Here is a 17,917-nt window from a genome sequence, read left to right as displayed (position 1 = left end):
GGTGTTGCAGACTCTGGGGCCTTTCCGAACAGGTGTATATATACTGAGATCATGTGACAGACCATGTGACACTTAGATTGCACACAGGTGGACTTTATTTAACTAATTATGTGACTTCTGAAGGTAATTGGTTGCACCAGACCTTATTTAGGGGCTTCATAGCAAAGGGGGTGAATACATATGCACGCACCACTTTTCCGTTACATATTCTTTTAGAATTGTTTGAAACAAGTTATTTTTTTTACCTCACTTCACCAATTTGGACTATTTTGTGTATGTCCATTACATGAAATCAAAATCAAAATCCATTTAAATGATAGGTTGTAATGCAACAAAATAGGAAAAACGCCAAGGGGGATGAATACTTTTGCAAGGCACTGTACTGTACATGTTTCAAGCAGACCAGGACGTGTACTCAGAGCATGCGCTGACCAACTGGCAAGTGTCTTCACTGACATTTTCAACCTGTCCCTGACCTACATGTTTCAAGCAAACCACCATAGTCCCTGTGCCCAAGGACACTAAGATAACCTGCCTAAATGACTACCGACCCGTAGCACTCACATCTGTAGCCATGAAGTGTTTTGAAAGGCTGGTCATGTCTCACATCAACACCATCATCAGCTGTAATGGAGCAGGTTGAGAGCTTCAAGTTCCTAGACTCACTCCAATTTGCATACCGCCCCAACAGATCCACAGATGATGCAATATCTATTGCACTCCACACTGCCCTTTCCCACCTGGACAAAAAAAACACCTACGTGAGAATGCTGTTCATAGACTACAGCTCAGCGTTCAACACCATAGTGCCCTCAAAGCTCATCACTAAGCTAATGACCCTGGGACTAAACACCTCCCTCTGCAACTGGATCCTGGACTTCCTGACAGGCCGCCCCCAGGTGGTAAGGGTAGGTAACAACACATCCTCAACACGGGGGCCCCTCAGGGGTGCGTGCTCAGTCCCCTCCTGTACTCCCTGTTCACCCATGACTGCATGGCCAGGCACGACTCCAACACCATCATTAAGTTTGCCGATGACACAACAGTGGTAGGCCTGATCACCAACAACGATGAGACAGCCTATAGGGAGGAGGTCAGAGACCTGGCCGTGTGGTGCCAGGATAACAACCTCTCCCTCAACGTGATCAAGACAAAGGAGATGATCGTGGACTACAGGGGGAAAAAAAGTGGACTGAGCACGACCCATTCTCATCGACGGGGCTGTAGTAGAGCAGGTTGAGACCTTCAAGTTCCTTAGTGTCCACATCACCAACGAACTATCATGGTCCAAACACACCAAGACAGTCGTGAAGAGGGCACGACAATGCCTATTCCCCCTCAGGAGGCTGAAAAGATTTGGCATGGGTCCTCAGATCCTCAAAAAGTTCTACAGCTTCACCATCAAGAGCATCCTGACTGGTTGACTCACCGCCTGGTATGGCAACTGCTCGGCCTCCGACCACAAGGTGCTACAGAGGGTAGTGCGATTCTCCTCCATCTCTCTCTTACCGATTCTCCTCCATCTCTCTCTTACCGATTCTCCTCCATCTCTCTCTTACCGATTCTCCTCCATCTCTCTCTTACCGATTCTCCTCCATCTTTCTCTTACCGATTCTCCTCCATCTCTCTCTTACAGATTCTCCTCCATCTCTCCAAATCTCTTACAGATTCTCCTCCATCTCTCTAAATCTTATACAGATTCTCCTCCATCTCTCTAAATCTCTTACATATTCTTTTCCACCTCTCTCTTACAGATTCTCCTCCATCTCTCTAAATCTCTTACATATTCTTTTCCACCTCTCTCTTACAGATTCTCCTCCATCTCTCTAAATCTCTTACAGATTCTCCTCCATCTCTCTAAATCTCTTACAGATTCTCCTCTATCTCTCTAAATCTCTTACAGATTCTCCTCTATCTCTCTCTTACCAATTCTCCTCCATCTCTCTCTTACCAATTCTCCTCCATCTCTCTCTTACCAATTCTCCTCCATCTCTCTCTTACCAATTCTCCTCCATCTCTCTCTTACCGATTCTCCTCCATCTCTCTCTTACCAATTCTCCTCCATCTCTCTCTTACCAATTCTCCTCCATCTCTCTCTTACAGATTCTCCTCCATCTCTTTAAATCTCTTACAGATTCTCCTCCATCTCTCTCTTACCAATTCTCCCAGCATCTTGAAGCTGAATCTTCAACATCTCCATAGGAGTTGTGACGATAACCTGTGGGGATAAACACAAATACAAGATGAAAATATCTGACAGGAACATTTGATAAGGTGTTATAACCAGGGGTGGGATATTTTCTGGGGGATAGATACAGGTGAAGGATCTTAATTTGACCACCCTGTTGTTGCAGGAAATTTCCCGCACAGCAGGAAATGCAAACTTGTAGTGTATTCAAGGTTTAAACAGGCTTCTAAAGTTTGTAATGTCCACTTTATATAATTTCAGACTTGATCTGCCCTAACTAAAAATGGATCATATCAACCCTTACAAAAATGTCCATTATTTATAATCCACACAATAACTCATATTTCCTGTTGCTGCAGGATTATTTTCCTGCTGTGAGAAACTGGTCAAATTAAGATCCTATGTAGGCCTTTATTACTCAAGACTCCATGTAAGCTACATCAGCACTACACTAGAGCAATGGTTAAAAGTCTGCTTTACGATGAGAGCCTGTTAATAGCAAAGACATTCAACCTCCTTACAGCTAATAGCTAGCATTAGCAACTCCGCAGTGTAATCAATAGGTCCAGAAGCTAGCTAGAACCTACCGGACATCAACGTGCTAACAGCTATCAACTGACTAACTCCTATTTATGTTACCAATTAGTCCAGGAGCTAGACCACACTACGGACACCATTAACTAATATCCACCCTTGTTTTCCCTGTGTAATCCAGGCTGTAGTAACTGGATAACGGGATTAAAGGTGAGATGGCCAGTTGGTCCTCCTAATCTAATCTACTGTTCCCTGGGCTGTTCTGAGCTAGCTGTCTTTGACCTAATGGACGGTTAGGTTGACTACTACACTCCTAACACAGATACACACACACTCACGCTTTCCCTCTCTCACGCACACACACACACGTACAAAACGCACACAAATACACACACTGTGCTCCTGGTCCAGTGACCTGAAATGCTTTATCTGGCTGATACCTCCAGTACAGCTCAGCTAGAGAATACTTTAGTCTCTTCCCACAGTCTCTGTCTGGCCAGGAAGACTGTTGAATAGTTGATCACCTGCTGTGTTGCTAACTTCCTTATGTTCCTAATGATGACATGCCAGAGCTCTCTGTCCTTCATAGAAGCTGCAGACAACATGTTGTGGAGACCTAGACTGGACATAGTGGTTATGTTGTGGAGACCTAGACTGGACATAGTGGTTATGTTGTGGAGACCTAGACTAGACATAGTGGTTATGTTGTGGAGACTAGACATAGTGGTTATGTTGTGGAGACCTAGACCAGACATAGTGGTTATGTTGTGGAGACCTAGACTAGACATAGTGGTTATGTTGTGGAGACCTAGACTAGACATAGTGGTTATGTTGTGGAGACCTAGACTAGACATAGTGGTTATGTTGTGGAGACCAGACATAGTGGTTATGTTGTGGAGACTAGACATAGTGGTTATGTTGTGGAGACCTAGACTAGACATAGTGGTTATGTTGTGGAGACCTAGACTAGACATAGTGGTTATGTTGTGGAGACCTAGACTAGACATAGTGGTTATGTTGTGGAGACCTAGACTAGACATAGTGGTTATGTTGTGGAGACCAGACATAGTGGTTATGTTGTGTAGACTAGACATAGTGGTTATGTTGTGGAGACCTAGACTAGACATAGTGGTTATGTTGTGGAGACTAGACATAGTGGTTATGTTGTGGAGACCTAGACTAGACATAGTGGTTATGTTGTGGAGACTAGACATAGTGGTTATGTTGTGGAGACTAGACATAGTGGTTATGTTGTGGAGACTAGACATAGTGGTTTGTTGTGGAGACTAGACATAGTGGTTATGTTGTGGAGACCTAGACTAGACATAGTGGTTATGTTGTGGAGACCTAGACTAGACATAGTGGTTATGTTGTGGAGACCTAGACTAGACATAGTGGTTATGTTGTGGAGACTAGACATAGTGGTTATGTTGTGGAGACTAGACATAGTGGTTATGTTGTGGAGACTAGACATAGTGGTTATGTTGTGGAGACTAGACATAGTGGTTATGTTGTGGAGACTAGACATAGTGGTTATGTTGTGGACACCTAGACTAGACATAGTGGTTATGTTGTGGAGACCAGACATAGTGGTTATGTTGTGGAGACTAGACATAGTGGTTTGTTGTGGAGACTAGACATAGTGGTTATGTTGTGGAGACTAGACATAGTGGTTATGTTGTGGAGACCTAGACCAGACATAGTGGTTATGTTGTGGAGACTAGACATAGTGGTTATGTTGTGGAGACCTAGACTAGACATAGTGGTTATGTTGTGGAGACCTAGACCAGACATAGTGGTTATATTGTGGAGACTAGACATAGTGGTTATGTTGTGGACACCTAGACTAGACATAGTGGTTATGTTGTGGAGACCTAGACTAGACATAGTGGTTATGTTGTGGAGACCTAGACCAGACATAGTGGATATGTTGTGGACACCTAGACTAGACATAGTGGTTATGTTGTGGAGACCTAGACTAGACATAGTGGTTATGTTGTGGAGACCTAGACTAGACATAGTGGTTATGTTGTGGAGACTAGACATAGTGGTTATGTTGTGGAGACCTAGACCAGACATAGTGGATATGTTGTGGACACCTAGACTAGACATAGTGGTTATGTTGTGGAGACCTAGACTAGACATAGTGGTTATGTTGTGGAGACCTAGACTAGACATAGTGGTTATGTTGTGGAGACCTAGACTAGACATAGTGGTTATGTTGTGGAGACTAGACATAGTGGTTATGTTGTGGAGACTAGACATAGTGGTTATGTTGTGGACACCTAGACTAGACATAGTGGTTATGTTGTGGAGACCAGACAGTTGTGCTAGACCAGACATAGTGGTTATGTTGTGGACACCTAGACTAGACATAGTGGTTATGTTGTGGAGACCTAGACTAGACATAGTGGTTATGTTGTGGAGACCTAGACTAGACATAGTGGTTATGTTGTGGAGACCAGACTAGACATAGTGGTTATGTTGTGGAGACCTAGACCAGACCTAGTGGATATGTTGTGGACACCTAGACCAGACATAGTGGTTATGTTGTGGAGACCTAGACCAGACATAGTGGTTATGTTGTGGAGACCTAGACTAGACATAGTGGTTATGTTGTGGAGACTAGACATAGTGGTTATGTTGTGGAGACCAGACATAGTGGTTATGTTGTGGATATTAGACATAGTGGTTATGTTGTGGACACCTAGACTAGACATAGTGGTTATGTTGTGGAGACCAGACATAGTGGTTATGTTGTGGAGACCTAGACTAGACATAGTGGTTATGTTGTGGAGACCTAGACTAGACATAGTGGTTATGTTGTGGAGACCTAGACTAGACATAGTGGTTATGTTGTGGAGACCTAGACTAGACATAGTGGTTATGTTGTGGAGACCTAGACTAGACATAGTGGTTATGTTGTGGAGACCTAGACTAGACCTAGTGGTTATGTTGTGGACACCTAGACCAGACATAGTGGTTATGTTGTGGAGACCTAGACCAGACATAGTGGTTATGTTGTGGACACCTAGACTAGACATAGTGGTTATGTTGTGGAGACTAGACATAAGTGGTTATGTTGTGGAGACCTAGACCAGACATAGTGGTTATGTTGTGGACACCTAGACTAGACATAGTGGTTATGTTGTGGACACCTAGACTACACATAGTGGTTATGTTGTGGAGACTAGACATAGTGGTTATGTTGTGGACACCTAGACTAGACATAGTGGTTATGTTGTGGAGACCTAGACCAGACATAGTGGTTATGTTGTGGACACCTAGACTAGACATAGTGGTTATGTTGTGGAGACCTAGACTAGACATAGTGGTTATGTTGTGGAGACCTAGACTAGACATAGTGGTTATGTTGTGGACACCTAGACTAGACATAGTGGTTATGTTGTGGAGACCTAGACCAGACATAGTGGTTATGTTGTGGACACCTAGACTAGACATAGTGGTTATGTTGTGGAGACCTAGACTAGACATAGTGGTTATGTTGTGAAGACTAGACATAGTGGTTATGTTGTGGAGACCTAGACTAGACATAGTGGTTATGTTGTGGAGACCTAGACTAGACATAGTGGTTATGTTGTGGAGACCAGACATAGTGGTTATGTTGTGGAGACTAGACATAGTGGTTATGTTGTGGAGACCTAGACCAGACATAGTGGTTATGTTGTGGAGACCTAGACTAGACATAGTGGTTATGTTGTGGAGACTAGACATAGTGGTTATGTTGTGGAGACCTAGACTAGACATAGTGGTTATGTTGTGGAGACTAGACATAGTGGTTATGTTGTGGAGACCTAGACTAGACATAGTGGTTATGTTGTGGAGACCTAGACTAGACATAGTGGTTATGTTGTGGAGACCTAGACAAGACATAGTGGTTATGTTGTGGACACCTAGACTAGACATAGTGGTTATGTTGTGGAGACCTAGACCAGACATAGTGGTTATGTTGTGGACACCTAGACTAGACATAGTGGTTATGTTGTGGAGACCTAGACTAGACATAGTGGTTATGTTGTGGAGACTAGACATAGTGGTTATGTTGTGGAGACCTAGACTAGACATAGTGGTTATGTTGTGGAGACCTAGACTAGACATAGTGGTTATGTTGTGGACACCTAGACTAGACATAGTGGTTATGTTGTGGAGACCTAGACCAGACATAGTGGTTATGTTGTGGACACCTAGACTAGACATAGTGGTTATGTTGTGGAGACCTAGACTAGACATAGTGGTTATGTTGTGGAGACTAGACATAGTGGTTATGTTGTGGAGACCTAGACTAGACATAGTGGTTATGTTGTGGAGACCTAGACTAGACATAGTGGTTATGTTGTGGAGACCAGACATAGTGGTTATGTTGTGGAGACCTAGACCAGACATAGTGGTTATGTTGTGGAGACCTAGACTAGACATAGTGGTTATGTTGTGGAGACCTAGACTAGACATAGTGGTTATGTTGCGGAGACTAGACATAGTGGTTATGTTGTGGAGACCTAGACTAGACATAGTGGTTATGTTGTGGAGACTAGACATAGTGGTTATGTTGTGGAGACCTAGACTAGACATAGTGGTTATGTTGTGGAGACCTAGACTAGACATAGTGGTTATGTTGTGGACACCTAGACTAGACATAGTGGTTATGTTGTGGAGACCTAGACCAGACATAGTGGTTATGTTGTGGACACCTAGACTAGACATAGTGGTTATGTTGTGGAGACCTAGACTAGACATAGTGGTTATGTTGTGGAGACTAGACATAGTGGTTATGTTGTGGAGACTAGACATAGTGGTTATGTTGTGGAGACCTAGACTAGACATAGTGGTTATGTTGTGGAGACCAGACATAGTGGTTATGTTGTGGAGACTAGACATAGTGGTTATGTTGTGGAGACCTAGACTAGACATAGTGGTTATGTTGTGGAGACCTAGACTAGACATAGTGGTTATGTTGCGGAGACTAGACATAGTGGTTATGTTGTGGAGACCTAGACTAGACATAGTGGTTATGTTGTGGACACCTAGACTAGACATAGTGGTTATGTTGTGGAGACCTAGACCAGACATAGTGGTTATGTTGTGGACACCTAGACTAGACATAGTGGTTATGTTGTGGAGACCTGTTACATTATCATGAATCAAAACTTTTACAGTTGAAAGAACAATCCGTAACCAACACCTGAGAAACACCATGGCGACCATTAGACAATGTCTACGAATCAGGTCAGAGAGTGTGTGTACTTGCCTCACACCCCACCACCCACTCACCTGACATGTACCTGCCCCACACCCCGCCAGCATCTCTTTGACCAAGGTGAGCTTCTGACTAGAGAGAGAGAGAGAGAGAGAGAGAGAGAGAGAGAGAGAGAGAGAGAGAGAGAGAGAGAGAGAGAGAGAGAGAGAGAGAGAGAGAGAGAGAGAGAGAGAGAGAGAGAGAGAGAGAATAAAAGAGCATCAATAGAGTTATAATAGCTGAGAGCATCAATAGATATGAGAGTTATACAGCAACCATGAGAGAGAGAGATGGTGGTCTGTTGATATCCCTCTACTGGTGTGGGGGCTGTGCTTTGGCAAAGTGGGTGGGGTTATATCCTGCCTGGTTGGCCCTGTCCTGGGGTATCGTCGGACGGTGCCACAGTGTCTCCCGACCCCCCCTGTCTCAGCCTCCAGTATCTATGCTGCAATAGTCTATGTGCCGGGGGGCTAGGGTCAGTCTGTCCTATCTGGTGTTATGCTCCTGTCTTATCTGGTGTCCTGTGTGATCTTAGGTATGCTCCCTCTAATTCTCTCTCTCTCTCTCTCCCCTCCCGGAGGACCTGAGCCCTAGGACCATGCCTCAGGACTACCTGGCCTGACGACTCCTGTCTGTGCCTGTCCCCAGTCCACCTGGTCGTGCTGCTGATCCAGTTTCTGCTTTTCTGTCTGTGACTATGGAACACTGACCTGTTCACCGGACGTGCTACCTTGTTCCGGACCTGCTGTTTCAACCCTCTCTCGCTCTCTCTGTCTCTCTCTCTCTCTCTCTCTCTCTCTCTCTCTATCTCTCTATCTCTCTCTCTACCTGCACCTGCTGTCTCAACCTGTGAATGCTCGGTTATGAAAAACCAACTGACATTTACTCCTGATGTACTGACCTGTTGCACCCTCTATACCCAGTCCATAGCATCAATGCCTTCCTCTTGCAGGAACTGCTGACACACTCCAGCCACATGAGGTCTAGCATTGTCTTGCATTAGGAGGAACCCAGGGCCAACCGCACCAGCATATGGTCTCAAAAGGGGTCTGAGGATCTCATCTCGGTACCTAATGGCAGTCAGGCTACCTCTGGCGAGCACATGGAGGGCTGTGCGGCCCCCCAAAGAAATGCCACCCCACACCATGACTGACCCACCGCCAAACCGGTCATGCTGGAGGATGTTGCAGGCAGCAGAACGTTCTCCACGGCGTCTCCAGACTCTATCACGTCTGTCACATGCTCAGTGTGAACCTGCTTTCATCTGTGAAGAGCACAGGGCGCCAGTGGCGAATTTGCCAATCTTGGTGTTCTCTGGCAAATGCCAAACGTCCTGCACGGTGTTGGGCTGTAAGCACAACCCCCCACCTGTGGACGTCGGGCCCTCATACCACCCTCATGGAGTCTGTTTCTGACCGTTTGAACAGACACATGCACATTTGTGGCCTGCTGGAGGTCATTTTGCAGGGCTCTGGCAGTGCTCCTCCTGCTCCTCCTTGCACAAAGGCGGAGGTAGCAGTCCTGCTGCTGGGTTGTTGCCCTCCTACGGCCTCCTCCACGTCTCCTGATGTACTGGCCTGTCTCCTGGTAGCGCCTCCATGCTCTGGACACTACGCTGACAGACACAGCAAACCTTCTTGCCACAGCTCGCATTGATGTGCCATCCTGGATGAGCTGCATTACCTGAGCCACTTGTGTGTGTTGTAGACTCCGTCTCATGCTACCACTAGAGTGAAAGCACCGCCAGCATTCAAAAGTGACCAAAACATCAGCCAGGAAGCATAGGAACTGAGAAGTGGTCTGTGGTCACCACCTGCAAAACCAGTCCTTTATTGGGGGTGTCTTGCTAATTGCCTATAATTTCCACCTGTTGTCTATTCCATTTGCACAACAGCATGTGAAATGTATTGTCAATCAGTGTTGCTTCCTAAGTGGACAGTTTGATTTCACAGAAGTGTGATTGACTTGGAGTTACATTGTGTTGTTTAAGTGTTCCCTTTATTTTTTTCGAGCAGTGTATATATATCAGCCTCCTGTCATAACAAAAGGAAGACGTCACGTCACATGTCTAGTGTTGTAGCTAATCTGTGACATTGAAACAAACGTTTGGAACACTGAACAGAGACACATTAATCATTTACAAGATGGCCTACCATTCAGCAGGCAGGGTAATCATTCACAGTCAATCATTCGCCTACTCAGCCGTGGTGCGGTGTGTGTGTCACCATAGAGACAGAGATAGATAGATGCTCTAGAAACATATTCAATTTCATCCATGCACACACACGGCACACATATCGATAACACACACACACTCACACAAACACACACATACCATCGGACACACCAGCGGGGAACAGTGGCCTCAGTAACAACAGAAGTTCAGTATTGATATTTGTCAAGTGATATTTGTCTGCTCTCACATGCTCTACTTTTCCTTATATGCACAAATTATTGATTTTCCAGAGATAGCTTTATAGTAGTTTTCCAGAGATAGTTATACAGTCGTTTTCCAGAGATAGTTTTCCAGAGATATGATCGTTTTATAATAATAATATGCCATTTAGCAGACACTTTTATCCAAAGCGACTTACAGTCATGTGCGCATACATTTTTACATATGGGTGGTCCCGGGGATCGAACCCACTACCCTGGCGTTACAAGCGCCATGCTCTACCAATTGAGCTACAGAGGACCAGATGTTTTCCAGAGATAGGATGGGATAGTTTTCCAGTAGTTTTCCAGAGATAGTTTTCCAGTAGTTTGACAGACATGGTTTTCCAGTTTTTTTTCCAGAGATGGTTTTCCAGTTTTTTTTCCAGAGATGGTTTTCCAGTTTTTTTTCCAGAGATGGTTTTCCAGTTTTTTTTCCAGAGATGGTTTTCCAGTTTTTTTTCCAGTTTTTTTTCCAGAGATGGTTTTCCAGTTTTTTTTTTCCAGAGATGGTTTTCCAGTTTTTTTTCCAGAGATGGTTTTACAGTTTTTTTTTCCAGAGATGGTTTTCCAGTAAAGCAAAGCCTTAGTAGAAAACCAATCAAAGAAACAGAATTTGTTCCAAATGGCACCCTTTTTCCATATTTAGTGCACTACTTTTGACCAGGGCCCATAGGGATCAGGTCAAAAGTAGTGCACTATAAATGGAATAGGGTAGCATTTTGAAAGAAGACAGGAGTCAAACAGCATAATGTGTCAGGGATTGTGTTGGCTCAGAGAGCTCTCATTCTCTCTCTCTCTCTCTCTCTCTCTCTCTCTCTCTCTCTCTCTCTCTCTCTCTCTCTCTCTCTCTCTCTCTCTCTCTCTCTCTCTCTCTCTCTCTGTGTGTGTCTGTCTTAGTCATCACATCTTACCCATCCTTGGAGAGGTATTGTCTGAAGAAGTCATTTGCTGCTAGCTTGATGGCTTTCTCTGGAGTGACCAGGGTTAGGTTCACCGCAGACCCTGTGCCAATGAGAGGACGTGAGAGAGAGCAGGCATGTTGTCATGTATGGTGGTAACATGTCATTATGTTCGCAATAAAAGGACATCGTTAGTCCTGTATACCTGAGGCTGTGGTTAGCTGTGTGATGGTGAGAGTGAGTTGTCTCACAGCTAAGCAGCTTTGATAGTCTCAGCGTTCAGCAGTGGTCAGCAATTTTCGCTATGACCTCACTGTGCTATGTTTGGCTTTAGTATGTACCTGTCACTTTAAAGTGCACAAACATACTTCCACGTCCTCACCCTGACCTACCTCTGTACATCCCGAAGTATCCTGACCTACCTCTGTACATCCCGAAGTATCCCTCTGAGCGGATAGTCTTGATAAGGCAGTCAGACCTACAAGACACAACCAACTAGTTACTACAACATATAACACCAACTAGTTACTACAACATATAACACCAACTAGTTACTACAACATATAACACCAACTAGTTACTACAACATATAACACCAACTAGTTACTACAACATATAACATCAACTAGTTACTACAACATATAACACCAACTAGTTACTACAACATATAACACCAACTAGTTACTACAACATATAACACCAACTAGTTACTACAACATATAACACCAACTAGTTACTACAACATATAACATACACTAGTTACTACAACATATAACACCAACTAGTTACTACAACATATAACACCAACTAGTTACTACAACATATAACACCAACTAGTTACTACAACATATAACACCAACTAGTTACTACAACATATAACACCAACTAGTTACTACAACATATAACACCAACTAGTTACTACAACATATAACATCAACTAGTTACTACAACATATAACATCAACTAGTTACTACAACATATAACATCAACTAGTTACTACAACATATAACACCAACTAGTTACTACAACATATAACACCAACTAGCTACTACAACATATAACACCAACTAGTTACTACAACATATAACACCAACTAGTTACTACAACATATAACATCAACTAGTTACTACAACATATAACACCAACTAGTTACTACAACATATAACACCAACTATATACTACAACATATAACACCAACTAGTTACTACAACATATAACATCAACTAGTTACTACAACATATAACACCAACTAGTTACTACAACATATAACACCAACTGGTTACTACAACATATAACACCAACTAGTTACTACAACATATAACACCAACTAGTTACTACAACATATAACATCAACTAGTTACTACAACATATAACATCAACTAACTACAACATATAACACCAACTAGTTACTACAACATATAACACCAACTAGTTACTACAACATATAACACCAACTAGTTACTACAACATATAACACCAACTAGTTACTACAACATATAACACCAACTAGTTACTACAACATATAACACCAACTAGTTACTACAACATATAACACCAACTAGTTACTACAACATATAACATCAACTAGTTACTACAACATATAACACCAACTAGTTACTACAACATATAACACCAACTAGTTACTACAACATATAACATCAACTAGTTACTACAACATATAACACCAACTAGTTACTACAACATATAACACCAACTTGTTACTACAACATATAACACCAACTAGTTACTACAACATATAACATCAACTAGTTACTACAACATATAACACCAACTAGTTACTACAACATATAACACCAACTAGTTACTACAACATATAACACCAACTAGTTACTACAACATATAACACCAACTAGTTACTACAACATATAACACCAACTAGTTACTACAACATATAACACCAACTAGTTACTACAACATATAACATCAACTAGTTACTACAACATATAACACCAACTAGTTACTACAACATATAACACCAACTAGTTACTACAACATATAACACCAACTAGTTACTACAACATATAACACCAACTAGTTACTACAACATATAACACCAACTAGTTACTACAACATATAACATTAACTAGTTACTACAACATATAACATCAACTAATTACTACAACATATAACATTAACTAGTTACTACAACATAACATAACTGCATAGTACACTTCCCAACAGTATGTACATGGAATTTACACATTTTGAATTCTGGTTCATTTTCTTCATAAATGAAATGGGTAAATAATATCAAATAATTACATTTTCACATTACTCAGTAATGCTTACAAATTATGTGTAATAAAAACCATTCTCTCAGGTAAATAAGATATTCAACAACTAGACAGAGATTGATATCAATGGTAATTGGTGAAATCAATGTCCCTGTAAAAGCAAATATTGCTTTTATCCATAATAATGTCATAATGTAGGTGTCCTACTCGCACTGTATCTGCAAGCTGTTGGCTCGAGCGCATGTGATAAGACCAGAGTCCGCACATTGTCTGAGTGGTGTTGGGTGGTGTTGGGTGTCTGGGTGGTGGGGGTGTCTGGGTGGTGTTGGGTGTCTGAGTGGTGGGGGTGTCTGGGTGGTGTTGGGTGGTGTTGGGTGTCTGGGTGGTGGGGGTGTCTGGGTGGTGTTGGGTGTCTGGGTGGTGTTGGGTGGTGTTGGGTGTCTGGGTGGTGGGGGTGGTGTTGGGTGGTGTTGGGTGGTGTTGGGTGTCTGGGTGGTGGGGGTGTCTGAGTGGTGTTGGGTGGTGTTGGGTGTCTGGGTGGTGTTGGGTGGTGTTGGGTGTCTGGGTGGTGGGGGTGGTGTTGGGTGGTGTTGGGTGGTGTTGGGTGTCTGAGTGGTGTTGGGTGGTGTTGGGTGTCTGGGTGGTGTTGGGTGGTGTTGGGTGTCTGAGTGGTGTTGGGTGGTGTTGGGTGTCTGAGTGGTGTTGGGTGGTGTTGGGTGTCTGGGTGGTGGGGGTGTCTGGGTGGTGTTGGGTGGTGTTGGGTGGTGTTGGGTGTCTGGGGGGTGTTGGGTGGTGTTGGGTGTCTGGGTGGTGGGGGTGGTGTTGGGTGGTGTTGGGTGGTGTTGGGTGGTGTTGGGTGTCTGAGTGGTGTTGGGTGGTGTTGGGTGTCTGGGTGGTGTTGGGTGGTGTTGGGTGTCTGAGTGATGTTGGGTGGTGTTGGGTGTCTGAGTGGTGTTGGGTGGTGTTGGGTGTCTGAGTGGTGTTGGGTGGTGTTGGGTGGTGTTGGGTGTCTGAGTGGTGTTGGGTGTCTGAGTGGTGTTGGGTGGTTTTGGGTGGTGTTGGGTGTCTGAGTGGTGTTGGGTGGTTTTGGGTGGTGTTGGGTGTCTGAGTGGTGTTGGGTGTCTGAGTGGTTTTGGGTGGTGTTGGGTGTCTGAGTGGTGTTGGGTGGTGTTGGGTGGTGTTGGGTGTCTGAGTGGTGTTGGGTGTCTGAGTGGTGTTGGGTGGTTTTGGGTGGTGTTGGGTGTCTGAGTGGTGTTGGGTGGTTTTGGGTGGTGTTGGGTGTCTGAGTGGTGTTGGGTGGTGTTGGGTGTCTGGGTGGTGTTGGGTGGTGTTGGGTGGTGTTGGGTGTCTGGGTGGTGGGGGTGTCTGGGTGGTGGGGGTGTCTGGGTGGTCGGGGTGTCTGGGTGGTGGGGGTGTCTGAGTGGTGGGGGTGTCTGAGTGGTGGGGGTGTCTGAGTGGTGTTGGGTGGTGTTGGGTGTCTGGGTGGTGTTGGGTGTCTGGGTGGTGGGGATGTCTGGGTGGTGGGGGTGTCTGGGTGGTGTTGGGTGTCTGGGTGGTGTTGGGTGTCTGGGTGGTGGGGGTGTCTGGGTGGTGGGGGTGTCTGAGTGGTGGGGGGGTGTCTGAGTGGTGTTGGGTGGTGTTGGGTGTCTGGGTGGTCGGGGTGTCTGGGTGGTGGGGGTGTCTGAGTGGTGGGGGTGTCTGAGTGGTGGGGGGTGTCTGAGTGGTGTTGGGTGGTGTTGGGTGTCTGGGTGGTGGGGGTGTCTGAGTGGTGGGGGTGTCTGAGTGGTGTTGGGTGGTGTTGGGTGTCTGGGTGGTGGGGGTGTCTGGGTGGTGGGGGGTGTCTGGGTGGTGTTGGGTGTCTGGGTGGTGGGGGTGTCTGGGTGGTGGGGGTGTCTGGGTGGTGGGGGTGTCTGGGTGGTGTTGGGTGTCTGGGTGGTGTTGGGTGTCTGGGTGGTGTTGGGTGTCTGGGTGGTGTTGGGTGTCTGGGTGGTGGGGGTGTCTGGGTGGTGGGGGTGTCTGGGTGGTGGGGGTGTCTGAGTGGTGTTGCCTCCCGAGTGGCGCAGTGGTCTAAGGCACTGCATCGCAGTGCTAACTGTGCCACTAGAGATCCTGGTTCGTATCCAGGCTCTGTCGTAGCCGGCCGCGACCGGGAGACCCATGGGGCGGCACACAATTGGCCCAGTGTCGTCCAGGGTAGGGGAGGGAATGGCCGGCAGGGATGTAGCTCAGTTGGTAGAGCATGGTGTTTGCAACGCCAGGATTGTGGGTTCGAGTCCCACGGGGGGCCAGTATGAAAAATAAAAAAATAATGTATGTACTCACTAACTGTAAGTCGCTCTGGATAAGAGCGTCTGCTAAATGACTAAAATGTAAATGTGTTGGGTGGTGTTGGCTGTCGTTGGGTGGTGTTGGCTGTCGTTGGGTGGTGTTGGCTGTTGTTGGGTGGTGTCGGGTGTCTGGGTGGTGTTGGGTGTCTGGGTGGTGGTGGGTGTGTGTCCAGTGTGTGAGTGTCCAGTGTGTGTGAGTGTCCAATGTATGAGTGTCCGTCCAGTGTGTGAGTGTCCAGTGTGTGAGGGTGTTAGTGTGTTAGTGTCCAGTGTAGGCGTGACAGGACAAATAGACAACAGGAGTAATAATAGTAGCAGGAGAAATACACAGGAACTAATATAGTCAGTAAATGCTGTGTGTGTGTGTGTGTGTGTGTGTGTGTGTGTGTGTGTGTGTGTGTGTGTACATACATGCTGGTGTACAGGCGTGATCCATTTTGCTGGTTCTGCAGGCGGGTCTTGGCCAGGTCAATAGGAAACACACAGCTCACACCAATCAGCCCTGCGATCCCACCATTTATCAATTTGGCAGGCAAACTGGGGAGGAACAGAGGAGGAAGAGGGAGGAGGAGATAGGAGGAAGAGGGGAGGAAGATGGAGGAGGAGAGAGGAGGAAGAGGGAGGAAGATGGAGGAGGAGGAGAGAGGAGGAAGAGGGGAGGAAGATGGAGGAGGAGAGAGGAGGAAGAGGGAGGAAGAAGGAGAAGATAAGGATTAAGGGGAGAAGAAGGAGAGAAATAACGCTGCAGATCACATCTGTCACTTTTATTGTGTTACATAGGGGACAATATCACACTGCTGACACCAAATGGTTACATAGGGGACAATATCACACTGCTGACACTAAATGGTTACATAGGGGACAATATTACACAATGCTGACACCAAATGGTTACATAGGGGGACAATGTCACACTGCTGACACCAAATGGTTACATAGGGGACAATATCACACTGCTGACACTAAATGGTTACATATGGGACAATATCACACTGCTGACACCAAATGATTACATAGGGGACAATATCACACTGCTGACACTAAATGGTTACATATGGGACAATATCACACTGCTGACACCAAATGATTACATAGGGGACAATATCACAAAGCTGACACCAAATGGTTACATATGGGACAATATCACACAGCTGACACCGAATGGTTACATAGAGGACAATGTCACACTGCTAACACCAAATGGTTACATAGGGGACAATGTCACACAGGTGACACCAAATGATTACATAGGGGACAATGGCACACTGCTGACGAAGACCGAGTTTGGGAAACGTTGACATAGGGGATAATATCCCACAGCTGACACCAAATGTGGCGATATGTTAATTTTATCAGCTATGGTACAAATATGATACATAAATGATTTTATAGAACACAGGGACCTTAAATAAAACTGTGAGGGAGGAAGAAGGGAGAAGACAAAAGCAGAATTTAACACTGAAGACATGAATATTTGGGCCTGCACAGATTAGACCAAGATGGCGTAGCAGTGCGGTCGTGTTCTTTGTTGTGTGTCCGTGTAAATAGCCTGTTTCTTGTATTTTTTTTGTATTTTTCGTACATATTCCCCTATCACACTTTTCATCCTTCTACTAAATATACTTTCCTGCAACCCGCCTCACTCAATGTGGAACGGATTCTATTATTTACTCACCTTTATCTAGAATCTCCAGTTGAAACTAGCCAGCCAGCTAACTAGCTAACTAGCTACTTGCTATTAGCCACCGTTAGCGGTTTTCACCCAGAACATCTGATTTTCTGCCGGAAATAACTGAATCACTGGACCCTAACACCGGATCGCAACTAGCTAGCCGGTAACCGAATGGTTGAATATATAGGGCCTGCATAGTAGTGCACTATATGGGGAATAGGGTACCATTTGGGACACGCACCACTGCTAAATGTTTACAGCCAATCCATGCTAACCTGATCTGCTTGTCAGCCATTTATTCTCTGGGCCCCGGACGATCTTCAGAGTGTTTATGTGTTCCACAGTACAACCG

General features: G+C 45.1%; 1 protein-coding gene across 2 annotated transcripts in view; it reads right to left on the bottom strand.

Moving 5' to 3' along the window:
• Positions 1–17,917, bottom strand: part of LOC121540760 (mitochondrial glutamate carrier 1-like) — a 43,511-nt gene that overhangs the window by 17,522 nt on the left and 8,072 nt on the right. For both annotated transcript variants that reach the window (XM_041849832.1, XM_041849831.1), the window contains exons 2-7: positions 17,841–17,917; positions 16,305–16,430; positions 11,734–11,789; positions 11,324–11,414; positions 8,012–8,069; positions 2,158–2,218 (exon numbers count right to left, since the gene is read on the bottom strand). The exon at positions 17,841–17,917 is cut by the window's right edge and continues 230 nt beyond it. In XM_041849832.1, the coding sequence (XP_041705766.1) occupies positions 2,158–2,218; positions 8,012–8,069; positions 11,324–11,414; positions 11,734–11,789; positions 16,305–16,430; positions 17,841–17,860 (412 nt within the window). In that variant the 5' untranslated portion in view covers positions 17,861–17,917. The remainder of the gene's footprint in view (positions 1–2,157; positions 2,219–8,011; positions 8,070–11,323; positions 11,415–11,733; positions 11,790–16,304; positions 16,431–17,840) is intronic.

This window comes from Coregonus clupeaformis, chromosome 26 (genome assembly GCF_020615455.1).
Source record: "Coregonus clupeaformis isolate EN_2021a chromosome 26, ASM2061545v1, whole genome shotgun sequence".
NCBI lineage: Eukaryota > Metazoa > Chordata > Actinopteri > Salmoniformes > Salmonidae > Coregonus > Coregonus clupeaformis.
The sequence above is the reverse complement of the archived record's forward strand: the minus strand, read 5'-3'. Positions and strand labels throughout refer to the sequence as shown.